At 41.6% G+C, this 27828-nt stretch overlaps 1 protein-coding gene across 6 annotated transcripts in view; it reads right to left on the bottom strand.

The window, feature by feature from the left end:
- The window catches only part of PIEZO2 (piezo type mechanosensitive ion channel component 2), a 432615-nt gene that overhangs the window by 172848 nt on the left and 231939 nt on the right, over window positions 1-27828 (bottom strand). For all 6 annotated transcript variants that reach the window (XM_040353951.1, XM_040353956.1, XM_040353950.1 and 3 more), the window contains exon 4: window positions 27395-27437. In XM_040353951.1, coding sequence (XP_040209885.1) covers window positions 27395-27437 — 43 coding nt within the window. The remainder of the gene's footprint in view (window positions 1-27394; window positions 27438-27828) is intronic.

The raw sequence follows: 27828 nt of genomic DNA, 5'->3' as shown, positions 1-27828 counted from the left end.
AAGCACTTACCTAGTAAGCGGTTTAACTTAAATCGGGCCGGCGCAAGGCATTCCTCTTCTCCAGGGGGCAATTACCATTTAAATAAGGCGCGCTCCCGCGCCGGCCGTACTGCGCATGCTCGTGACTTCATTTTCCCGACGTGCATAGCGCGAAATTACGTTACGTCGGGCTTTGTGGATTGCGACGGGACAATAAAGTTGCGTCGGGTAAAAAAAAAGATACGGCGCCAAAAAAACTATTTAAATAAAAAAAAAAATCGCGTCGCAAGCAAGAAAGGTCTGTTTTTACAAGGTGTAAACAGTTTACACCTTGTAAAAGCAGCCCTAATTTTGCATTTGCAAAATAAAACTTACGGAGAAAAAACGAAGCTGAAAAGCTTTGTGGATCTCCGTAAGTCCTAATTTGCATACCCGAGGCGGCATTTCGACGCAAAATGCCCCCAGCGGCGGATGCGGTACTGCATCCTAAGATCCGACAGTGTAATTCAATTACACATGTCGGATCTTCGTCCTAACTATGGGAAACTGATTCTGTGGATCAGTTCCATAGTTAGGACCAGGGATACGACGGAGTAACAGCAGTTACTCCGTCGTATCTCTTTTGAGGATTTGGCCCTACGTGTACATAAACTATGAAGACAAGAATATTAAAGAAAAAACATTAACATCAATTCATATCTTATGGTATCAAATAATGTATATCAAACGGTAGAAATGATTGAATACATACAATTTCAACAATTTCAACAAGTTCTATGGAGTGTAGACTACTACAGGTTACCAAAATCTGGACAAAGTCAACCAGGGTGGATATTTTGTTCATGTCAGCATGTCACAAACTACGATGAACGGGAGTGACCCCCAACTGCGGTTATGTTATGTTATGTGAGAATTCAGTATTGGACCCCAGGCGTCACTCCAAACAGAGAAAAGGAGTTTGGGGGTTCACTACATCATCTCTCTCACATATAGGAATGCATTGAGCTACTAAGGGTGGTGGTATTACAACATGCCTCCAACCCATAGCATTGAAAGATTACGGTAAATGTGAATGAGCACAAGTGCATTAAAGATTCCAATGCACTTCTCTATGTAAGTGATTATCAGTACGGGACCTCAGGCATCACTCCAATCAGAGAACAGGAGTTTGGGGGTTCTCTACATCATATCACTTAACATAAAGGAATGCATTGGGCTACTAAGGGAGCAGGTATAAAATACCTCCAACTCTTAGCATAAATAAACTAGAGCGAACATGTTCAGTAATTTAGGGCGCAAGCCCATATACATTTAACAACACATGTCAAGCACGTAGCATATGAAAAAATCATATGCAACTAGCATTTGCATGAGAGAGGCAAATATAGCTCAGATGGTTTGGGAGTGTATGTCCTTTTAAGAAATTACAGAGCTGTCAAGTAAAGGCCCACTAAGTATGTTCAAGCAGCAGGAAACTATTAATTATACGAGATCCAAATACAACAGCTTGTAAAGACTATATAATAATTGACTCATGCTAGAGCAATAGTAGTACTTATCCGTTTGCAGGGATGAGTGTTTTCCAGTAAGCCTTTAGGAGCCTTGGGATTCTGTAGTGCAGGGTCTCCTGAAGGAAATTATCTTAGCATGTCCCAGCAATGACAGTGTATATGGCAGGATGGATCCAGCAAGGGATTAGCTTGATGGTGGTAGGGATCCAGCGTGGGATGGTTTCCAGCATAGGGAATGATGGTAGCAGTAGTACTGTAGCATGGCCGGCTATGGCTGACAATAATAGAACAGCATGCAGTCTGCACAATGTTTATAGGTGCGAGGCAGGTGTAGTGCATAAGGCGGCACACACGGCGCCAGGCGATGACGTCATTCAAACCACACATGTGATGTATCGCCGCGAGAAAGAGCAATAATTCTAGCCCTAGATCTCCTCTGTAACTCAAAACATGCAACCTGTAGAATTTTTTAAACGTTGCCTATGGAGATTTTTAAGGGTAAAAGGGTAAAATCTTGTAAGACCGCTGCGCAAATATGGTATGACAAAAAGTATTGCAATTTTATTCTATAGGGTGATAGAAAAAAAATGTATAATAATATATTTAAAATAACAAACATGTTATACTTACCTCCACTGTGCAGCTCGTTTTGCACAGAGTGTCCCCGAACCCTGTCTTCTGGGGTCCCTAGGCGGCTGTCTCAGCTCCTCCTCGCAAAAGCTTTCTACCTTGATGCGAGCAAGCTCGCATGGTGGAAAGCTTTTGGGAGCGCGTTCCCGTGATACAGCGGCGGGCATAGCCGCTGACTGTATCACTCGGCCCTGCCCCCCAGCGCGCCATGTCATCCGCTGTGATGCTATCAATCCGCCCAGCCTAGCCAACCAACGGCCAGGCTGGGAACCCAAGAACATCACATGGACGCGCCCAGTAATTTCGAACGGTCAGGTAAGTAAAACGAGGGTTCGGGGGGGGGCGGGGGTGTTACCAATCGGATGTTTTTTTCACCTTAATGCATAGGATGCATTAAGGTGAATTTTTTTTACCTTTACAACCCCTTTAAGTGGTTAACTTACCTATGCAAGAGTCTGTAAGTTTGAGAAACACTTACCTATAATGAATGACAGCCAATGATAGACACATGTACTGCAAAATGTCACAGAATTGTATAGGTAGAAACACGTTTCATTACGGTAATGTAGAATATGATTTAGATTTAGCTATCCTCATGTGTGTTCCTTTTACGCTTGCTTTCATTTACTTATTTACCAGTTTTACTACTAGCATCTGGCAGTCATTGGGAAAACTGTGATATACTTCTGCATTATGCAATCACTATAACTTATATCAGTTTTATTTACATTTCAGAATGAATGTTGCATATTTGCAGCCACAAAGCTGGGAGGCATTTCAAATATTTTTGGACTGAACTATTTACTCTCTTTTGATGGAATGTACTGGACATATTGTGGCAAAATGCATTTATCTGTATGAAATCTGCTCAAATTCTACTCGAGGGTTGAGACAAAACATGTACAGGAGTGCTTACAATGACCTGTGTGAAGTTGGCACCCCATGTTTGTAAAATCTGAATAAAAATATACCATTCGTTTGTGCCGCGTTTGTGCTGGTTTGTGCCGCTAAAATGAGCGTTTGTGCCGCTTTGGTTTCTGAGATATTAAACATTCAATTTAATGCAAGCCCCGCCCACTTTGCACCCCATGTTGCTGAATTAAAAAAAAAACGGCGCCATTCGTTTGTGCCGCGTTTGTGCTGGTTTTTTCCCGCAAAAAGAAACGTTTGTGCAGCTTTGGTTCCGGAGATATTGAGCGTAATATTTTCTGTAACCCCGCCCACTTTGCACCCCATGTTGCTGAATTAAAAAAAAACGGCGCCATTCGTTTGTGCCGCGTTTGTGCTGCAAAAATAAACGTTTGTGCCGCTTTGGTTTCGGAGATATTGAGCGTTATATTTTCTGTAACCCCGCCCACTTTGCACCCCATGTTGCTGAATTAAAAAAAAAACGGCGCCATTCGTTTCTGCCGCATTTGTGCTGGTTTGTGCTGCAAAAATAAACGTTTGTGCCGCTTTGGTTCCGGAGATATTGAGCGTTATATTTTCTGTAACCCTGCCCACTTTGCAGTCAATGTTGCTGAATTTTTTTTAAAAAAGCGCCATTCGTTTGTGCCGCGTTTGTGCTGGTTTGTGCCGCAAAAATAAACGTTTGTGCCGCTTTGGTTCCGGAGATATTGAGCGTTATATTTTCTGTAACCCCGCCCACTTTGCAGCCAATGTTGCTGATTTTTTTTTTTAAAAAGCGCCGTTCTTTTGTGCCGCGTTTGTGCTGCTTTGTGCTGCAAAAATTAACGTTTGTGCCGCTTTGGTTCCGGAGATATTGAGCGTTATATTTGCTGTAACCCCGCCCACTTTGCACCTCATTATTAAATCAGCCAATGTTGCTGAATTTTAAAAGAAATGCGCCATTCGTTTGTGCCGCGTTTGTGCTGGTTTGTGCCGCTGAATTTTCAAAAAAAAAACGCCATTCGTTTGTGCCGCGTTTGTGCTGGTTTGTGCCGCAAAAATAAACGTTTGTGCAGCTTTGGTTCCGGAGATATTGAGCGTTATATTTGCTGTAACCCCGCCCACTTTGCAGCCAATGTTGCTGAATTTTCAAAAAAAAAGCGCCATTCGTTTGTGCCGTGTTTGTGCTGGTTTGTGCCGCAAAAATAAACGTCTGTGCCGCTTTGGTTCCGGAGATATTGAGCGTTATATTTTCTGTAACCCCACCCACTTTGCAGCCAATGTTGCTGATTTTTTTTTAAAAAAAACGCCGTTCTTTTGTGCCGCGTTTGTGCTGGTTTGTGCCGCAAAAATAAACGTTTGTGCCGCTTTGGTTCCGGAGATATTGAGCGTTATATTTTCTGTAACCCCACCCACTTTGCAGCCAATGTTGCTGAATTTAAAAAAAAGCGCCATTCGTTTGTGCTGCGTTTGTACTGGTTTGTGCTGCAAAAATAAACGTTTGTGCCGCTTTGGTTCCGGAGATATTGAGCGTTATATTTGCTGTAACCCCGCCCACTTTGCAGCCAATGTTGCTGAATTAAAAAAAAAAAAGCGCCATTCGTTTGTGCCGCGTTTGTGCTGGTTTGTGCCGCAAAAATAAACGTTTGTGCTGCTTTGGTTCCCGGAGATATTGAGCATTATATTTGCTGTAACCCCGCCCACTTTGCAGCCAATGTTGCTGAATTTTTTTTTAAAAAGCGCATTCTTTTGTGCCGCGTTTGTGCCGCAAAAATAAACATTTGTGCCGCTTTGGTTACGGAGATATTGAGCGTTATATTTTCTGTAACCCCACCCACTTTGCAGCCAATGTTGCTGATTTTTTTTTTTAAAAAGCGCCGTTCTTTTGTGCCGCGTTTGTGCTGCTTTGTGCCGCAAAAATAAACGTTTGTGCCGCTTTGGTTCCGGAGATATTGAGCGTTATATTTGCTGTAACCCCGCCCACTTTGCAGCCAATGTTGCTGAATTAAAAAAAAAAGCGCCATTTGTTTGTGCCACGTTTGTGCCGCAAAAATAAACATTTGTGCCGCTTTGGTTCCGGAGATATTGAGCGTTATATTTGCTGTAACCCCGCCCACTTTGCAGCCAATGTTGCTTTTTGTACGTACCAATGGCACTAGAAAAGGAATGTTTACTGACCAAAAAAGAAGTGACTTATGTAAGAGAATTTGCTGGAGTGCTGTTTTGCTTGGTAAGCACCTGGTTTAAACTTTTGTTAAAAGAGAACTATGGCTCGACCTTTTTTAGCTTTTTTTTTATCTTCTCCTGTGACAAAAAAACTCAGCATGTGGCGGGCTATTGCCCACTATATGCTGACAACGCAGAGCCACGCTGCAGCCAGGACAAATCCCGACAATACTGTCGAGATCCACCCTGCCGCCTGATTGACAGCTGGCTATGCCTCACTAGAGCCTGAGCCAGCTGTGCCCGCCCCCTCAGTGCTAGAGAATCGGAAGGGGGGGGCGCATCCCTGCAGGGAGAGGATCGGGAGGGGGGGGCATCCCTGCAGGGAGAGGATCGGGAAGGGGGGGGGCATCCCTGCAGGGAGAGGATCGGGAAGGGGGGGGCATCCCTGCAGGGAGAGGATCGGGAAGGGGGGGGGCATCCCTGCAGGGAGAGGATCGGGAAGGGGGGGGGGGCATCCCTGCAGGGAGAGGATCGGGAAGGGGGGGGCGTATCCCTGCAGGGAGAGGATCGGGAAGGGGGGGGGGCGTATCCCTGCAGGGAGAGGATCGGGAAGGGGGGGATCCCTGCGGGGGGGGGGGGGGTGGCAAAACTATGCATGTGAAGTAAAACATCATGCATAATATCCACCAAATCTGCACAAACTGGGAACAAATGAATCTAGTTGTATGTAAGATTTAATAACGAGGTGTAAAGTCAGTGAGGTTACAGCAAATATAACGCTCAATATCTCCGGAACCAAAGCGGCACAGACGTTTATTTTTGCGGCACAAACCAGCACAAACGCGGCACAAAAGAATGGCGCTTTTTTAAAAAAAATTCAGCAACATTGGCTGCAAAGTGGGCGGGGTTACAGCAAATATAACGCTCAATATCTCCGGAACCAAAGCGGCACAAACGTTTATTTTTGCGGCACAAACCAGCACAAACGCGGCACAAACGAATGGCGCTTTTTTTTTGAAAATTCAGCGGCACAAACCAGCACAAACGTGGCACAAACGAATGGCGCTTTTTTTTTTAATTCAGCAACATTGGCTGCAAAGTGGGCGGGGTTACAGCAAATATAACGCTCAATATCTCCGGAACCAAAGCGGCACAAACGTTTATTTTTGCGGCACAAACCAGCACAAACGCGGCACAAAAGAATGCGCTTTTTTTAAAAAAATTCAGCAACATTGGCTGCAAAGTGGGCGGGGTTACAGAAAATATAACGCTCAATATCTCCGGAACCAAAGCGGCACAAACGTTTATTTTTGCGGCACAAACCAGCACAAACGCGGCACAAACGAATGGCACTTTTTTTTTAAAAATTCAGCAACATTGGCTGCAAAGTGGGCGGGGTTACAGAAAATATAACGCTCAATATCTCCGGAACCAAAGCGGCACAAACATCTCTTTTTGCGGCACAAACCAGCACAAACGCGGCACAAACGAATGGCGCCGTTTTTTTTTTAAATTCAGCAACATGGGGTGCAAAGTGGGCGGGGTTACAGAAAATATAACGCTCAATATCTCCGGAACCAAAGCGGCACAAACGTTTCTTTTTGCGGCACAAACCAGCACACACGTGGCACAAACGAATGGCGCAGTTTTTTTAAAAATTCAGCAACATGGGGTGCAAAGTGGGCGGGGCTTGCATTAAATTGAATGTTTAATATCTCAGAAACCAAACCGACACAAACGCTCGTTTTAGCGGCACAAACCAGCACAAACGCGGCACAAACGAATGGTATATTTTTATTCAGATTTTACAAACATGGGGTGCCAACTTCACACAGGTCTTACAATGGTCAACTTTTAATAATTTATGTAAAACCTTTATCCCAAAAGGATACATGTTAACAATGAGGTTGACTAACTAAAGGCAATCTGACTGTGCACTTTGCAAAGTGCAGTTACTCCAGAGCTTAGTAAAGGAGCAGAGTTTCTGCTAACTTCCATCATTCAATCAAGTACAAGCAAAAATGTTTTTTTCCTTGCGTGTTATTGCAAAGTGAAGCTTTATCTCGTGTACTAAGCTCTGGAGCAACTGCACAATCTATTTGCCGTTAGTACTCAACCCAAATGAGTTAGCAGAAGTTTGGCCTTAATTTGTTAAGCTGGGTATACACTAGCAGAATTTTGAATCAAAATTCGTACAAAAACGCTTAGGAAAATTTGTACATAAATTCTTAGAACCATTGTATGTTGATTGAAAGTTTTCAAGATTGTGTTTGCTTTTAACATAAAATGTATACATATACACTATATACACTATTTTGAATCAAAATTCGTACAGAAACGCTTAGGAAAATTTGTACATAAATTCTTAAAACCTTTGTATGTTGATTGAAAGTTCTCAAGATTTTGTTTGCTTTTAACATAACATTTTGGAGTGAACGGACTTTACCTAACGAAAATCACATTCACTGTTAGAAATTCGTACGTTGGAAAAAAAAAATTATATTCTGCGCCTTTGTATTTTCTTGTCACTGTGGTCAAAAATGAACACTGATTTGACCACACCAATGATTACAAAAGCTAGTAGACGCTTTAGTCAGTGGGCAGTTTGCCACTGTCCTTTTGCAACGCTGCCACGGGGAGTAATTTGTGTTTTCGGCCGCCTGTGTGGTATGCAGTGGTGCCGCGCCACCATATGATGCCACTTTCGCGATAGTCAGAGACATTCTCTTTGAGCGACAGTTTTGGTTGGCGTCTCATGGCAGTGGGAGTATATAGGATGCCATTTGGTCTGCCCCAACAAGCATTATCTCCCTGGGTCACCTTCTGACTGCACGGATTGGTGAGCATGAATACTACTGCAGCTATGATGTATTGCTAAAAACCCAGATGCTTTAAATATGATGCTATTTATTAATATACCTATATTTTTATCCCCTGTAAGTCGTGTTTGGTCTAAAGGGACATTTACATCCCATCCTCTCTTATATAACTTAAGGATCCCTTGTCAGCAGCTTTTGAACAGATGCCGGGCTGCCTACCTTACTCTGTGTGCTTTCCTTTTTGTTGGAAAGAATGCATATATACCTTTGTGCAGCATTGACCCTTGTGCCATCTGGATATATATTGTACACCTTTTATATGTTATGATAAGATATATTGAAATATGATGTATGTCTTTGTTTCAATACAGTGAGACTTGTCTTTTCTTGTATTACCCCTTTGTGTGTCCTGATGAAGCGAACTAGCGAAGGGTGTTGACACACAGGGGCTCACTCATCTGATACTATGTAACAAACATGTCTTATAGTATTTGGCCTAATGCATGTGGCCTAAATTCTACATATATGTGAATATGTGTTTTTAATACTTGTGTTTTGCCTTTGCAAATCCTTTTATATTGTTTATGTATATATATATATATAAAATATATATTTATGTGGTCCAAATTGCCTTTAAAGTCTGAATTTCTAGTTCTTTTTTCTGTCTCCAGCTTCTGTGCATCTAAAGCCTCACACACGATTCGTTTTTCCACGTTTTTTTCTCAGCAGGAAAATGGCTGAAATTTGTCTTACATATACACGTTCACTCCAATCTTGGCTGAAATTCCGAACGTCAAGAACACGGTGACGTACAACACGTACAACGAGCCCGAGATCAATGAAGTTCAATAGGCAGTTCGGCTCTTCTGCATGATTCTGAGCATGCATGTTTTTTTGCGCAACGTAATTGCATACAGACGACCACGATTCGCAATAGGAATTTTTCCTGTCACAAAAATTGAGATCCTGCTCTCAATCTTTTAGAGACAGGAAAACAGACAGAAAAAGTGTGATGGAGCATACACACGGTCGGTTTTCCTGACAAAAACCTCACATCACACTTTTCCTGTCAGGAAAACTGATCATGTGTACGAGGCATAACATTATCCTCTCCACAGGTTGACGGGTTGTCTAAAGGTATCTCCATTTCTATAGTGGAGACACCCTACGAAAAAGAAAAGAGTAATGCCCCGTAATCGGATTTTCCGATCGTGTGTAGCCCCATCTGAGTTTTATTCATCGGAGTTTAGATATAGAACATGTTCTATTTTGTTCCGATGTAATTTGGCCGGGCAAAAAGCCCAATCGTGTGTACGCGGTACACTGTTAAGATCAGCAGGTGAATTAAAAAAAAAAAAAACTATAAATTAAAACAAATGCAGCCACCACATTTAAGGATTGGTAAGCTGCAATGAATTACTTTTTTTTTTTTTTTTTTATAAATTCTTTATTTTTTACCATTTTTCCAACACTTCACATTGCCTCATACATCGGTTATTATCACATCCTACACATCTTATACATCAATCAACTTCATAGTTTGCATTTTTCACTCTCTGTCGAACCCACCTCTTGATCCTAACCCTCTTTACCTTTATTTACAGTCCTCAGAGTCATTGCTAATGGATCTAGACTTTCTTCCTTTTTAGATCCCACGAAATGTACGTGTGCTCTTTTCCTTTGAGACATTAATACCCCAGTTATTCCTCAAAAACCTCTCATTCATTCCCACCCTCCCAACTTCCCATCCTGCTATTAATAGCAGCCTCCCAGAACAAAAACAAAAACAACAAAAAAAAAAAAAAAAGGAAAGGTGGATTCCCTTCTCTGCCCCACACTCCCTCTCCCCCTTCCTATTCTTCTCTTTCCCTATATCTAACATATGGTGCCCATATCTCCCTCACCTCTTCTTCTTGTTCCCTCAGAGCCGCTGTAAGGTTCTCCATAAGTTGCATCTCTGCAATTTTTGCCATCCATTGTGGTCTACCTGGGGGGCAAGTGCTCTTCCAGAGGGCTGGAATACATGCTCTAGCTGTGACCAGTAAATGCCTTACTAGGGATTTTGTATACTTCTCTATTGATATCGGAATGTCCAACAACAGGTACGTCGCCGGATCCTCACCTAGAGACATCTCAGTTATTTCTTCTATCACTTCCGATATCATTTTCCAAAAATCTTTAACTCTCTCACAGTTCCAAAAAAATGTGTAACAGGGTTCCCTCTTCTTTTGACAACGCCAACAGAGATTGGTCACTTCTGGGAAAATCTGGTTTAAAACTTCCGGTGTCCTATACCACCTACTCAAGATCTTGTATCCTCCCTCCTGAAATTTAGATGCCAATGATGCTTTATGATTAAATTGAAATATTTTTTTCTTCTGGTTTTCCGTAAAAGTTACCCCTAGATCTCTTTCCCACGCTTGGATGAAACTTATCTCTTGTGGGGCTTTTAATTCATTTATTATGGAATAAAACAGTGAGAGCGAGTGTCTAACCGGTTCTCCCTTAAGACACAATTTCTCAAATTCCGACAGTATTACTCTCACCCTTGTTTGTCCTTGGATTGATCGGAGAAACCCCTTTAACTGTCTTCTCCTATATGGGTCTAGAGCCTCGGACAGTTCTCTTTCTATTTCTTCATTTGACATTACTCGATTCTCTCTTGAAAAATGTATCACTCTGGTTTTGCCCTGGTTTTTTAAATTCCTAAACGCCGAGTCCCTCAGGCCCGGGACAAACGCTGGATTCCCCAAAATTGGTGTCATCGGGTTCACTTCTGTTTTCCCTTCTGAATTTCTGAATATTTTTTTGACTATACTAATTGTCGTCCCTATCGTTGGATGTCTCTTGACTGTCTGTGGTATCACTGATTTAGAGAGCCAAATTAGACCCTCCAATGGGATCTCCGCCATTTCCTGTTCTAAAAGAATCCAAGGTTTGTCCTTCTGGGCCCTGCACCAGTCTAATGCTCTAGACAAGTGCACTGCCTCATAGTAGGTCAGTGGGTCTGGTAGACCCACCCCCCCTTTTTCTTTTGATAGTGTTAGTATATCTCTTCTCACTCTGGCAGGTTTCCCAGCCCAGATGAATCCCGCAAATTTTGCTCTAATTTCTTTCAGGAATCCCTGAGGTATTCTGGTTGGGAGTGTCTGTAGTATATATAATAACCTTGGCTTGCATTCATTTTTATGATATTGATCCTCCCGAACCACGTGAATACCTCCTTATCCCACTTCAGTAAGTCTCTTTTAATTTGTCTTGCAAGTGGGGCCAGGTTTAATTCTAAAATTCTATTTAATTTCTTCGGAATTTTAGTCCCCAGATATCCTATATGTGAGTTTGTCCACTTAAATGAGAAAAAGTTGGTCAGTTGTTGTTGTTGTACCATGCTCATCTCTACCCCCATTGCCTCCGATTTATCATAGTTCACTTTAAAGTTTGATAGTGCACCATACTTATCTATCTCTGCTAGCAATGGAGGCAGAGATAATGCCGGCTCCGTTACAAAAAACAGCAGATCGTCAGCGAATGCTGCAAGCTTGTGTTCCCCCCCCTTTCACGCTAATCCCTCTAATATCTGTTCTCATCCTTATTGTCCTTAAAAAAGGCTCTAGCGTTAAGACGAAAATAAGTGGAGATAATGGGCATCCTTGGCGCGTCCCATTGCGTATATCGAGGGGATCTGACATAATACCATTTATCTTAATTTTCGCTTTCGGTCGGGAGTACAGACTCATAATCCATCTTTGCATCCCCTCTCGCAGTCCAATATGTTGTATGATTGTTTTCAAGAACTTCCAATCCACCCTATCGAACGCCTTTTCTGCGTCGGTAGATATCAGTACTAAAGGCTTTTTTTTGGACTGCGCTAGGTGGATTGCATTTATCACCCGCTGCGTATTTTCTCTACCTTCTCTTCCTGGAATAAATCCTACCTGGTCCTGGTGTATCAGACCTGGAATATATGGTAGTAGTCTATTTGCCAAGATTTTTGTGAAAATTTTTAGATCTGTATTCAATAAAGATATTGGACGATAATTTGCGCACTGCGCTGGATCTTTCCCCTCTTTTTGTATAACCGCTATGTGTGCCATAAGGGCCTCTTCTGGCATCTCCCGCCCTTCTCTTATCGAATTATATGCTTCCAAAAATCTTGGCATCAACTTATCTGCATAGGTCTTATAGTAGAGAAGAGTGAATCCATCAGGACCAGGAGCTTTACCTGGTTTTAACAATTTGAGTGTATTTGTGAATTCTTCTGCTGTGATCGGGTTTTCTAAACTTCTCCCTATTTCCTCCGGTAGTCTCAGCATTCCTGATTCCTCTATATACTTCTTCGTCCTTTCCTCCTTCATCTGTATCTTTGCTATATTCTTTTCCTCCTTCAATTGGTATAAACTCTCATAGTAATTTCTAAATATTTTCGCAATTTCTCGTGAAGACTTGACTATCCTGTCTCCTGTTGTTTTAATTCCCTCTATATGGTTGTGGGCCCTTGTTTCTCCTAGTGCTCTCGCTAGCATCCTACTTGGCTTATTGCCATATTCATAAAACGCACGTTTGCTTCTTTTTAATGCAGCTTTTACTTTGTCGGTTAATAGCAAGTTCAATTCCTCTCGGACCTTCTTCAGCTTCTCCTCTGCCTCTATTGCCAATGACTTTTTGTGTATTTTTTCCAATCTACGGATTTCTCCCATCAATCCTTCTATCTGAGCTCCTATCTGGCGTTTCCTATATGCTCCCATTGATATTAGTACTCCCCTGATATAACACTTATGTGTTTCCCAAATACAAGTTGGGGTCACCTCCCCCACCTCATTATTAGAAAAAAACATCTCCAACTCCTGTGTTATCTTTCCCTCATACTCTGGATCTTTTAAAAGGGACTCGTTGATTTTCCAGTGCCACTCACGTGCTACGGGTTTCCCCAATTCCAATACGCAGTTTATCGGTGAGTGATCTGACAGTGAGAAAGACCCAATAGAAGCCTCTACTATGCCCTGTACCAGGTTTTGGGATATAAATATGTAATCTATTCTGGAATAGGTTCTATATTTAGCTGAAAAGAAAGTGTAGTCCCGCTCGTGTGGATGGGTAGTCCTCCAGCAATCTACCACCTGTATCTCTTGTAACAGTTTATTTGCTTTACTTAATTTTCTGTATGCTATGTGCGAGCTTCCCTTAGATGTATCTAGTATAGGGTCTAAAGCAATATTTAAATCACCTGCCATTATTACGATACCTTCCATATTCTGATGCACCCTGTCTGTGTATTTCTCCAGCGCTGCAACCTGTCCCTCGTTAGGCAAATACACATTAACCAGAGTGACCTTCTGATCATTTATGTATCCTTTCACAATAAGAAGGCGTCCTTCCTCATCCCTCATTACACTTGACTCTTTCCATATTACCGTTTTTGAAAACATAATTGATACTCCTTTTGTTTTTGTTGTCACTGAGGAACTATGATACACAGTTGGGAATCTGTGATTTCCCAACTTTGGGATTTTATTTTTTTTGAAGTGAGTCTCCTGGAGGAATATTACCTGCGCCTTTGATCTCCATAATTCTGCCATCAACTTAGATCTTTTCTCCGGGTTATTTAACCCATTTACGTTGTAGGACATTACCGATATCTTTGCCATTTTAATACTTTGCTAAGATTTTCCCCGTCCAACCCTCAATTGGTGTGGGGATGGGGCCGATAAGGGAGTAAGGAGTGTGGAGGAGAAAGAAGGGATAAAAACACCAAAAAAAAAAAAAAAAAAAAAAAAAAAAAGAGAAAATAACCCCGCAAAAAGGTGGGCAGGAACTCCCGCCCCCTCCTCTCTATTTATGTACCAATCTGATAGGTCCCCTAGGATCCCAGATAGGACTAAGAGAGAAAAAAAAAAAAAAAAAAAAAAAAAATTATTTAGCGTCTCCGACTTCCCTCCTCACGGAGGAGAGGCGCTCTAATGGGGGTAAATGTATGAGCACCAGGGAGATTCACGCCTTTCTATCGGTCCGGGTGTACCCCGTTAATTGGCCCTTATAATCTTTTTCTCTATTCCACTTTACCACCTCCCCTTAAACCCTTAAACCCTTCTCACCAAAAAAAAAAAAGGATAAGAGAGAATAGAGAATAGGGGGAGAGAACCATAGCAGAAGGCCCAATGAGTACATATAGAGGGCAAGGTTTACCTCTTCCTTCCCTTCAGTTCCCTTTCCTTCCTCTCTCCCCCTTCTCCTAAAAATATAATCGGGCATGCAAAGGTAATTGCTGTGTATTATCTCCGAGCACCCGCTACCAGATCTTTCACACATTATTTCTCTCATCCCCCCTATCCCCCCCCCACTGCCTGTATCCCCTTGCTCCCTCTTTCTGATATTGATTTATTCTACGCCCATTACTTCCTTAACCCCTGAACTTTTAATCTGATTTTTCCCTGTACCTTATCATTCCTTATCCTCATTCTTTATCATACCGGGCAACCTGTTGGCACTCTGCTAGACCCCTCCCCACCCCCTCCCCCCTTTCCCCCTTTCCCCCCTATCCTTCTCCCGTCCTACCCCCCTCCCTCCCTCCCGTGTCACCCGCTAAACTTAACCTTCCCTTAGTAGACCTAATTAACCCTGTACACACCTAAATGTGTTGACCCTTAGTGCGTATCTTATTATACTATTAAGTGACTTTAACTAGTCATTAAATCAAGTGATATCAAGTGATACATTGTGTTCCGTTATTCTTATATATCCTCCCCAATAACCAAAATGTCAAACATTGGACTTCAAATATCAAAAACCCCTTCCCTCCCCCCCTTACAATATTCAATCTCTATTTATTATTACCTCATTAGTTGTTATAATATTACCGTGATAACCAACCCCCTCAGTTACCCCCCCCATAATCCCCCACCAACCCACACACCCACTTTCCCCCCCGGTTCTTCAAACCCCCCCCCCCAAAAAGCACGCCCACCTATATCCCTCCCTCCCTGTAATGGGGGCAGGTATCTGATCATTGCAGATTCTATCTAGCATCAAGCCCTTCCGGTACATATATATATATATATCCATACACATAAAAAAAAACAGATTAAATACCAAGAATACGGAGCAATATCAAAAAAAAAATATATATATATAGACCTATAACGGCATGTGAACATTTGAACTTCCCCAAAAGAAGGGCCTAAAAAAAAAGGGGAGTAATACTTTTGGCACCTTTCACCTGTAACCGCCCCTGAAAGTTTATTAACCCAAATCTGAAAAGGAATTCTTCTCAATTCTCCATTCTCAAAAAAAAAAAAAAAAGGAGAAAATACCAAAAACACAGGGGCCCAGGAAAAAAAAAAAAAAACACAAACGGGCGCCAAAAAGAGAAGGAGAGCGAGACTGGCATATCCTTTCTTTCCCCTTTTTTTTTAGGATATGGATTATAAGTTGATATATGGGACTCCCTCCTACTTGGAGGCTATTGATAATACAATTTTCTCTCTTCTAGAGAACAAGGGGGGCGCTCTACCCTATTGCTCCCAAAAAAAAAAAAAAAAAAAAAAAAAAATATTTCTCTTCTCTCTTCTTTTCCTTTGTCCGTCATTCTATCTCTTGGGCTTATGGCCTATGTCCACTCTCTGTCCATCTCTTTCCATCTGTTTATCTAGCGTCTCTTTCCCCTGGACCTGGTAGCTCCAACCAATTAGGGACATCTACTGGCGTTGATCTCAAAAATTCAAACAGTGCTGGGAGCTGATAGGGCTCCCTTAGATTAAAAGTTCTTCCTTCTCTTTTTATATTTAAGGATAACGGATAGCCCCAACTGTATACCGCATCTTGACTACGTATATGTTCCAGTAGTGGTCTTAGCAACCGACGTCTTGCTTTGGTTTGCCAGCACAAATCAGGGAATAACTGTATGTTCACCCCTTCCCATAACACCTTTCCTTCTTTCCATGCCTCTCTAAGAATTTCTTCTTTTATTCTGAAGAAATGTATCCGACATAGTACATCACGGGGGCTAGTCTGTTCGGGGTTCCGAAATGTAGGGATCCTATGAATCCTATCCAGCTCCATTGGGGATTCTGGATTTTTTTTTAAGATTTTATTGAGGATAGATAAGACCGCTTCCCTAATGGCCATGCCTTCAAAACTTTCAGGGATCCCTTTTATACGTACATTATTCCTCCTACTTCTGTTATCTGCCTCTTCAGCTTTTAACTGTAATCTGATCATTTGTTGTTGCTGCTTGCCACATTTCTCCTCAAGGGCTGCCAACCTACCATCCACCACCCCTTGCTGACTCTCCAAGATACACATTTTCTGTTCACCCATCACCACTTTTGCACGGACCTCCTCCATCTCTTCCTTCAAAGTATTGGTGATAACCGATAACATTTTCTGAATATCTTCCTTAGTCGGGAGAGCCTGGATGAGCCTGCTTAGCTGACTAATATCCGGTGTCGCTTCTATCCCATGTATATTCCTTGTGTCACCGAGGGTCTGTGTATCACGCTGCACTCCCTCCTCCTCTCGTGGGTATGCATTTACTTTAGCCATTGCAAAACTTGTATTGCTATTACCCCCCTTAACTGCTAAGATAGGTGGTGCAGCAAGTATAGTTACAGGTGTAGTAGCAGGTATAGTTAGTACGGAAGGTGTCTCTGTTAGTGTTAGTGTCTTTGCTGTCAATAGTTCTGCAGATGTCTCTGCAGATTCTATTATAAATCCCCCTGACCTCCTTGATGCTTCTGGTATGTTAGGAAATATAGATAAAGCCGACAACAATACCTCAGCCGTGCGTTGGGGGGGCTCACTCGTCCGCTCCGTCAGCTCTGCTGTCCTCTGGCCCTCAAGGGATATGGGGATACTTCTTGTCCCGTCCTGGACCTCCAGCCTAGGTATAGCCCCTCCCGCTTTGTCTGCTGGGGCAGTCAATGCCGTCAGGCTTGTTCTTACTAGCGGCTTTTGTCCACCGCTCACCTTTCCTGTCGCCGCTGTAGCTGTATCAGTAGCTGAGGTATCCGACGCTAGTCTCTCTGCAGCGTCTTGTCGGATGCTTTCTATTAGGGACTCCCTCCTCGTAGCGTGTCCTCTACGTGCGTCCTCCTGCTTCGCGTCGCTCCTCTTCACCGTCATATACCGGGTGATATATGAATGGCTAGGCACAGACCCTCCCGCACTTCTCACAGTGCTCTTTCCTCTCCGTGGCATCGGATGCAGCGTCCGCTGCGTCTACTGCTGGTTGTAAGCTCCCGTCTGTAGATCAGAGAGGGCGGGTGAATATGTGCCTATTTGCTGCTCTCCTATCCAGGTACACCACGGACCTTCGCTAGGCTCTCCTTCTCTGCGCTCACTCCTCCATGCTCACTTCACTTCCCCCCGGAAACGGAAGTCTCATGAATTACTTTTTGGTTTTGGTTTAATACTGCTTTAACTTTGTCTTGAAAGAAATCATCAGTTGGAGGAAATAAAGTCTGCCTATTTGATTTGGTATTTCTGTAAAGCCGCGTACACACGATCAGTCCATCCGATGAGAACGGTCTGATGGACCATTGTCATTGGTTAACCAATGAAGCTGACTGATGGTCCGTTGCGCCTACACACCATCGGTTAAAAAAACGATCGTGTCAGAACGCGGTGACGTAAAACACAACGAACGTGCTGAGAAAAACGAATTTCAATGCTTCCAAGCATGTGTCGACTTGATTCTGAGAATGCGTGGATTTTTAACCGATGGTTGTGCCTACTAACGATCGGTTTTGACCTATCGGTTAGGAATCCATTGGTTAAATTTAAAGCAAGTTAGCTTTTTTTTAACCGATGGTTAAATAACCTATGGGGCCCACACACGATCGGTTTTGACTGATGAAAATGGTCCAATGTCGTACACATGATAGGTTAAACAGAGGACAGCGGTCTGATGGACCGTTTTCATCGGTCAAAACCGATCGTGTGTGGGCCCCATAGGTTATTTAACCATCGGTTAAAAAAAAGCCAACTTGCTTTAAATTTAACTGATGGATTCCTAACCGATAGGTCAAAACCGATCGTTAGTAGGCACAACCATCGGTTAAAAAGCCAGGCATGCTCAGAATCAAGTCCATGCATGCATGGAAGCATTGAACTTCGTTTTTTTCAGCACGTCGTTGTGTTTTACGTCACCGCGTTCTGACACGATCGTTTTTTCAACTGATGGTGTGTAGGCGCGACGGACCATCAGTCAGCTTCATCGGTTAACTGATGAAAACGGTCAATCACACCATTCTCATCGGATGGACTGATCGTGTGTACGCGGCTTAAGAGTCACTGTTCTGACGGTTAAGCATCAAGTGTCCAGTTTCATCCAGATGTTGAATTAATAATATATAGTAATCTACCATATCACAATGAATGCTGGCGTATTTATAGACTGTTGTGATTGTTGTAGGTCAAAAAAGTGGCTTGCGGCACTACTAATTTCTGCCAATGAGCACTTTTTAAAAACTAAACAAACTGATACAAAAAAGTATACACAAATAGTGCATCTACTGCCAAAGCTTGTGTTTTGACTGGAGTTCCTCTTCAATATTTAACACCAACAAGCAAAAAGCTGCTATTTTAAACTGATTCAAAGTATATTTAAACAACGGTATCCTGCTAAGTGTCAGCAAGAGGTGAGTATATCAAGCATTAATCTCAGACTACAAGACGCTGAGAAGCTGAATTTGTTAGCAGTTACTGGCTACGTTTAGAACTGTAATACAGCTTTTCCATGAGTGCTTCCTTTGACTCTCCTCATACCAGACATAGATGCTTTCTTGTAGCCTGGTTGAGTAATAAGAACGTTGTGTACTTCTCATACTAAACACCAATGCTTTTTGTTACTCTGCAAACTCCTATTTGACAACCCAATGTTTTTGTTGCAGACTTTGCTTCTGAAATATTTGCAGGACCAAAATATATAAAATGAGTCAGGTAGACGTGCGCACATTCCCTTCCTTTATACTGCAATTTCCACAGATGTTGGACCATTGTCCAGAGCATAAAATTGAGGCAGATTGAGCATTTTCTCTACTTCAATTTATGTTGCAACGATGGCTTTACCAGTCATGGAAAGTAGGCATGAGCAAACTGGCCAGTGAAAATCTGGAAACTGCCTAAAAGGAATGTGTTTGGTTGGTTGTAAAAAATAGAACAACACTCCGTATGGGATTGAGTTTGTGGAAAAGTGATGAGTCAAGGCTCTATGTTGAACTTTATAGGCAAGATGGACGAGAGTATAATAAAAATGTTTGTGTTTGGTTGGTTATTATTAAAATAGGGTTTTGCACCACATTTTAGATGTCATGTTTTAATAGCTCTAATAGATCAAGCTTTAAGCAACATTAAAGTCACCTTCAAGTTTCTTAAAGCATGCTAGAGTGGCCCCTCAGTCAGTATTATCGCATGTCATATTAGCATGATGACACCATGACACCGGCAAAAATGCCACTGCAACTTGAATCAGGGCCTATTTGAAAACGTTATTTTCCAACTTTGCTACGAGTTATATCAAACTGAACAAGTAGAGTATATGAAGGCTACATACTGGTCATGATTTTGGAATGTCATAAATCCATCTGATTTGTATATTACACCTTGTTTAAGCAAACCTTGTTTGAGAGAATATAGATCTCGCCATTCACAATTCCTTCCCAAAATGCTAGTTGTCAGTCTATACTACGGAGTCAAAGGCAGTTCTTTCCAAGCCACTGACCTGAAAGTATGACGATCAGGTGTGACTTCATTCTGACTTTCGGATCTGCATACTCATTGCAGTTTAGGGACTAAAAATATTACAGCCTGGCAAATGTTAAACTTGGAAGGGGACCAGCAAGTACAGCACCATATTTCTCTATGCACAGGTTTCCTTGGACTTGTTTTTATTATTTAGATATATTCTAGAATTGAATGAAGCGTAAAGCTGACTACCCATGTCTTAAAAGGGCATTTGCCAGAGCAAAGACAAAAACCAGAGGCTCTTTACTCCATGACCCTAAACCTGTCAAATCAAATCCAGGCACTATAGTAATTACCCGTTTTTCGGGGCACCACCAACAAATTAGGACCATCCTTCAAAAACATTGGTATCTGCTTATGGGTGATGAATTAGTGTCCAAACACCTTTGTTCTCACCCCCAAATCACCTTTCATAGGTCTAGTTCGCTCCGTGATAAGCTGGTCAGGAGTCACCACTCCAGTCGTACACCTACCCCTGCGAGTCTGCTGGGTACACGCCCATGTCACAAATGTGCATTTTGCAGATATATACATGCGTCAGCTACATGTATACTCCCAAATGGACGAAAATACAAACCTTATTTTGCAGCAAACTGCCAATCAATAGGTGTTGTCTATATCATGCAGTGCTCCTGCAATGCATTTTATGTCGGCAAGACAAAGAGGCCCTTCTTCCACTGCATCAGGGACCATGTTGCCCTGGTGCGGAAGAAAAAGATGGAAACTCCCATCAGTAGACATATGGGACTGTTCCATAATTTTGACAGCACATGCATGCATTTTTTTGCACTGGAGCATGTCCCCACTGGTGATCGAGGGGGCGATTACGATAAGCTACTATTGCAAAAAGAAGCTAAATGGATCCACCAACTAGTGGCTCTCAAACCCCCTGGTTTGAATGAGGGGTTCAGCTTCAAACCCTTCCTTTAAAAATAGTTTATCACATTTTCCATCTCCCCCTTTCCCCCCCCCTTTTCCCCCCCCCTTTTTCGCCCTCCCCCTTTCCCCCCCCCTTTTCTCCCCCCCCTCGCCTCCCCTTCCCCCCCCTTCCCCCCTCCTTGCCCCCCCCCCTCATTCATTCTCTCTCTCTTTTTTCACTTTCTTTTTTTCTTTGTCCTTTGGTTAATATAGAGATTTGTTTATTGTTAAATCAGTCATTTTCATATTCAATGTATTGTTTAATGTATACATGTATATACAGAGCAGACTTGCTAAAATTCTTTGGTCAAGATCATCTTTTCTTTTTTCATGGAGAAATATATATATATATTTTTGTATTCATTATACTTCTCCCTAGCCGACACAATAACCACAACAAATGTGTTTGCTCTTTATTTATCAGTAATTGCCGTTTTGGGTTTTTTCTTTATACCCATATATACATATACGCTTTGCCATGCCTGTATCTGTGCCTGTCTCACTGGTTCCTCTCCCTCCATGTCTTTGTCATACTGCTGTATGGGCACTAGGGGCGCACCTTTTACTGTGGGGAACTAGGCCCGGTCCTTGCAGTTTGTGTGATCCCTAAGGGTATTTTCCTTGGTGTTTCCTCTTTTGTAGGTTGGCTCCGCCCATCTGCCAGTGATGGGGATTTTTAGAGGTATCGCCTGGTCACCCCCACTCTGGCCTCCACCTACTATGCCCCACTGGCCCACCACTGTGGTCACTCTCTCTTTTCGCCGTTCACCTTTTGGTGTCGACGAACTGACATTTTACTCTCGGCGCCGTTCTATGACATCATCCATCTGTCACAGGCGTGCACGCATCGGGTCTGCTTCACCGCTAGTGGCGATTCCGGACAGGGGAGCTCCATTCTATCCCCCCGTTTTCCCCTTCATAGCTCAGCACCAATCACTGCCCACCTCCTTAGCCCACTCCCAGCGTCATCATCACACGCCGCTCTGGGAGGTATATAAAGGGATTTCTTTCTCTGATCCATTAATGGCTCTGCCCTGCCAGGGTCACTAGACTGCCTTCTGTTGGTCTATCCTTGCTCATTAGCCAAATCGATTTCAGCAATCAGGTATGTGTTGCACATCTCTTGCTGCTCTCCATCTTATGGACCCTTCATTATTTAGAATATCATTTAAATTATATATTTTGATATCATTATTGATTGATCCCTTTTACTAAAATTTACCTTTATATATATATATTTTTTTTCTTTATATTACCAGTCTTCTACATTGGGGATCTCTTCCTGCGAATGTTCAGTGGTTGTTAACCATTTATGTGCTGGATTCATCTATATATTGTTGCCAGTTTCATTACCGGACCCTATCAACCTAAGTAGGTATTTTTGAAAAAAATCCTTTTTAAATACATATATATTTTTACACAGCATCACTACTTCTGACGCAGTACCCTGCAAGCACAGGGTCATTGCATAAATCTTCCTGCGTGTTTATACATGTGTGTGTCTATAAGTCTATGGATATACATGCTGTATACACCCTATATACCTCACATATATCTAATTCTATTTATCCTCTCTTTTGTACTGCAGCATTTTTTTGACAATCCCTGTATGGACTGGTTCCAGTGTGGCTCTATGTCTACAGGCCAAATGTGGCTATGAACTATGACTCTGTATGCGTAGTTTTAATATATATTCTTTTATTATTTGATGATCTTTGATCTTGCGTGGTAAGTCTGTTCTTGATCACTTTTATTCATATATGGTTTTTTTGTGATCTATGTATTATTCATGAATATTTGACATTATCCAACTGTTCTTCCCCCTTAACCTTTATGACTGATCATCACTATCTATTGTTCAAACTTTCTAATTGCTTGTCACTGTAATATTGCTGACACGCCAATGATTCAAATGTATAAATATTTATGCTGTTTTTTGTTTACCTTGTAGCCTTCCCTGTTTATATGCTCCTGATGAAGCTTGTAGCGAAACATGTCGGGCACTTTCTAACAGGTCTGGGTGTTGCTTGTTCCATCCAAGCCGCTGTATGACTACAAGGATCATCATTGTTATGTTTCAATTTTTTGATATATTGTATTCTCCAATAAATTATATTTTTATCTACATTATTACTCTTTGATCCATTTATATTTTGACACCGTTTAAAGTCCCAGGGTTTGTTACCCGATCCCCTCATCCAATCTGACTACCCTTGTAGTTGAACAGAATATAAGAGGAAATACAATTTTAAAAGGTTGTTTAAAATGGAAAAGTTCAACCCTGAAACACAACTGGGTCACAAATGTTCACACCTGACAACATCCAAAATCCATGAATTACAAAGGTGACTGTTCATATATGAGCGCTCAGATGCCTGCAGTTCCATTTTTGGCCCCATAGACGTCATTTAGAGTAGGTTTTTATGTTTATTTAATTTAGTGTTCTTTGCATTCACATTTATGGTTCATTATATCATCATTTGTTTACTGTGACTTTAAATTTTATATATTCAATTTTTAAAGCTTTTAAAGTTCTTTTAAATCCACCAAAAACTATCTTAATTTTACCTTACTAATTGACTTCAATGTATTGCTCCAAAATAGTGCAATTAATAAAATCTCACACAAATATCAACGCTATCTAGTTTCATTTTGATTTATTAAATTTATGTGACTAGTGATGAGCATATCTACCCGGGTTACATTCACCAAGGGTCCATTGATTTGTGTTCATAATTTAACAATAATAATCACATAAAAATGTATTACAGGGGAGATTTTGTTACATTGGTCATTTTTAGAGCTAATAGGCACACTACTGTAAAAAAAAAAAAAAATCTATGGAAAGCTATGCACTCCCATTGGTATATGTGCCAATGAAAACACATATTTTTAAATACCCTACAGTGGGAAGAGGTTGCAGGGCAACACTGAAAGTAGAAATACTCAAGATATTACAGCAGTGTAAACTTGGTTAGCAGCAGGACAGTTTTATTTGGGGATAATTGGTCTAACCAATTGGTGTATACCTAGCTTTTATTTTATACATGGGAATGGGGGGAGGGGTGTATTGAATGTGAGTGACATAATATGAGGAGGTTAGGTGCACACTGTTTGTTTCCTTAAAAACTATGCAGAACAGATGTCTTTAGGCACCGCAAGGTGAAAAGCACTAACAACATAAAATTAATTAAAAACCTGCAACAGAAATGAAAACCCCAAAATACCAACTCTGAAATAAAAGCTTGTTTTTATTTTCACAAGGAAGGCTTGCAGTAAATAGAAAATAAATAGTTTAACATAAAATAGAGGCCATATCAACAGAAAACAAAAAGACAATATACCCCCAAAATAAATGAAAACCTCAAAATACCATCACTTGAAACAAAAATCAATTTAAAGGAAGTCTTGCAGCAAAAAAAAAAAAGTTTGCTATGGACAAGAAAGCAGCTGAAAGTGACAATAGACCTCAAATCAACCACAAATAAAATGAGAGAACAAATGCCCTCAATAATAAAGGCGTAAAAGTGGTTGCTTGTCCAAAGAGCTAGAAATCAGAATTCAAGTACAATTTCCTGACTAACCCTTATCTCTCCCTATGCAGTTATCCACCTTTTCTTATGCTTTCCCTACAATAGTTTCTAAATTACTAGCACTGTGGCTGTTTTGTGCCTCCTTTTATAGTGAAGGAGCTAGCTTTTGCAAATGCTCATTCATTAGTCATTCTAATGCCACGTACACACAATCGAAATTTCCGACAACAAATGTTTGATGTGAGCTTTTGGTCGGATATTTCGACCATGTATATGCTCCATCGGTCATTTGCTGTCGGAATTCCCGACAACAAGTGTTTGAGAGCTGGTTCTCAATTTTTCCGACAACAAAAGTTCTTGTCGGAAATTCGGATCATGTGTATGCACTTCCAACGTACAAAAATCCTACGCATGCTCGGAAACAATTTGACGCATGCTTGGAATCATTGAACTTCCTTTTTCTCGGCTCGTTGCAGTGTTGTACGTCACCGCATTCTTGACGGTCGGAATTTCCGACAACATTTGTGTGACCGTGTGTATACAAGACAAGTTTGAGCTAACGTTCCGTTTGAAAAAAATCCACGTTTTTTTGGTCAGAATGTCTGATCGTGTGTACGTGGCATTAGTCTGTTGGCCATAGTTTAAAGACTATCCAGTACATGGTACAATGGTTTTCAAAACGTTCCCGTGCTCTCCCAATTCTGTACAACATTTGCCTTGAACCATGAATCCTAAACCTGAGAATTCACCTCAAGCCCATGGTAGCAGAGAACATGAACCGTATCTGTATTTATACTGGGTGCACTTATTTTGTTTTTTATTTAATGAGAAGAAAAGGGTTAACACATTGCGTATACAGTCAAAATTGCAATAGTAGAATAGCTTAGATGTAGCTGAGGAGTCATTACTCGAGGAAGGTTCATAAGAATGCACTTCATTATAAGTGTTCCTGTACCCTAAAACAACTCTCACTTATATATGTGTTCTAAAAAAACTGAAGATAAAGAAATAGCTTTATTTGTATAGGCTTGGAAGCAACCTGCAGTAAACAATTGTCTTTGCTTCATATTTCTTTTATAGTATATAGTATGTTCTCTTCTATAATATATCTTTTTTTTGGAGCAGGCATACAGTTTTACTTTTTTAGTTTCAATATGATGACTGGGGATATAGGGAAATCACTTCACAGGCACCTATTGTAATTGTCAGTAGATTAAAAACTTGCTGAATGCTGCAAATGCATGGAGTAGACAATGCCAAAATATCAGCAACACAAACTTTCACATTTACGCCCTGTACTCTGGAACAAATTACACCTGACCACTTTGGATTCTTTGGGGTCACTTTCTTTGAAACTGCATCAAACAGATGACGGAAGGAACACAAGTCTGGCAGAGTGTTAAATTTGCCTGACCCAGTGATTTGTTTATCCCTGCTTTTGTGGAAAGTACAAGATCCCAGGTGTTGTTTTAGAAATATGGATTAGATTCAGTCTATTAAATCATTTTTGATCGATTAACTAAAAGGATTTTTTTAACCTAGCCCAGTGAACTTGTGTCTACTTCAAACAATTAATACAGAGGGCAATTTAAAGTGTATTGTAGGGAATATACAGTATATACACTCACTGGCCACTTTATGAGGTACACCTTGCTAGTACTGGGTTGGACCCCCCTTCCCTTTTAGAACTGCCTTAAAGTGTTACTAAACCCATATTGGATTGAGAACTGGTGACTGTGGAGGACATTGGAGTACAGTAAACTCATTGTCATGTTCAAAAAAACTGCTGGACAGAGCCATAAGAAGATGGGGACACTGTAGCCATAAAAAGGATGGACATGGACTCTGTGGCATTTAAATGATGCTCAATTAGTACTAAAGGGCCCAAAAGGGTAATATCCCCCACACCATTACACTACCACCAGCCTGAACCGTTTATACAAGGCAGGATGAATCCATGCTTTCATGTTGTTCTGACCATCTGAATGTTGCAGCTGAAATTGAGACTCATCAGACCAGGCCCCTTTCAGGATGCTGGGAGCATGGATTCCAATGGCGGGGGTATTTTTTTGAAGCACTGATTAGAGCTAGAGGCTCTAATAGGCTTCAAAATAGGGTTGGCTCGGGGTGTAGAGAATGGGCTTGCAGCCCACCCAGGTGTGTTACAACAGCAAATGAATAATCGCTATTGGAACACTGATCCACCTCCCGGCCAATCAGGAAGCGGATTTTGACACCCTTCACCCGATTGGCTGAAAGGACAGTCAATCATATTGGATTCCTAAGAGGAGGGGAGGAGTCACACGCTGGAAGCGATCAATGGAGGAGAGGACACGGAGCCGCTGCACGCTGCCCGCCATGCGCTACCTGCCTAGATGGGGTAAGTGCCGGACCGACCAGCAAACAGAGAATGTATCGCCATCTGTATGTTTTGAGCAGATCTCATTGGATCAGATGGCAGGCGGGTGTCAGCGGACACATCTCCACCTGCCCATAGCAGTCAATGGGTGACCCGCTCGGATGTGCCTGAAAAGAGGATAGGCGGATCCGAGCGGTCTATCATGTGAAGGGGGCCTAAGACATAAAGACTTGCAGTGATGGATGTAAACGAACACCAGAGGCCAAGGCCATCCAATTGAGGTAAGTATGCATCTGTAGAGGGGTAAGGTGAGTTAGATAGGGTCAAGGAAGAAGAGCAAAAAAGATAAGTGCTATTTGTCTTAAAGTGAACTTCTCCTTTCAGCTTATTACGTCTGTAAATTTTCTATGTCTACCTTAAAGTGGAACTATAGGCTAAATTATTAAAATGGGTGTACACAGGCAGGATTTTTAATGCAGAAGAGATATGCTTTGTCTTTTCTGCATTAAAACTACTTACCTGCCTGTCTGCCCTTGTAGAGTGAGCTGTTCACACACAGCTCACTGTACAAATTCGGCAATGCTGAATCTGACTGAATTCCAGTGCATGTGCAGGAGTGACATCATCCCTGCCTGGCGACAGCAGGTGGCGATCAAGACCAGGAAGCTGGCCGCCTGATGATGTCAGCGGTCAGGTGGGGAGCTCAAGGATGCTGCATCGTTGTAGCTGAGCTGAGTATTGTTCCTCTATAAATGTCAATGATATGTCTGTCTAGTTGAATTCAAGTGATTTTGTGCTGAATTCTTAATAAAAGAAAACTATTAATAATGAGAACAATAATATGTTACATACCTTTGAAAGCCTATGTGTCGAAATGATTTCTCCCACGTTGTACCTACAAATACAGAATAAAGCAATAGTGTTAAAAAAGCAACTGCTTTTAAATCACATAAAACCTAATATCATTTTACATCAGTTCTGAAAAAAATACATTTGCCTTTTACCTGCCAAAAAATATTATGACTAATTCCAACGTAAATGAAGAGGAAGACAGCATGACCTCTCACCCTATGTGTCCTCTTATCATACAATTCTGGCTCTATGTACCTTTACACAATAACATGACAAGGAAAGGATGTGTGCAGTTGGCTTGTACCAGGGTTATCAGTCTCACAGGTGCGGCAAAAACCTCAGAACGATGCAATCAAAAGAAAATTGTGGAAACAATAATGCTGTGTTGAAATTAAAGGGCAACATATCAACATGGATATTTCCTTTTTTGAGGG

Source organism: Rana temporaria, chromosome 5 (assembly GCF_905171775.1).
Source record: "Rana temporaria chromosome 5, aRanTem1.1, whole genome shotgun sequence".
NCBI classification, from domain to species: Eukaryota; Metazoa; Chordata; class Amphibia; order Anura; family Ranidae; genus Rana; species Rana temporaria.
Note: the sequence above shows the minus strand (reverse complement) of the source record. Positions and strands in the feature narration are given on the sequence as shown.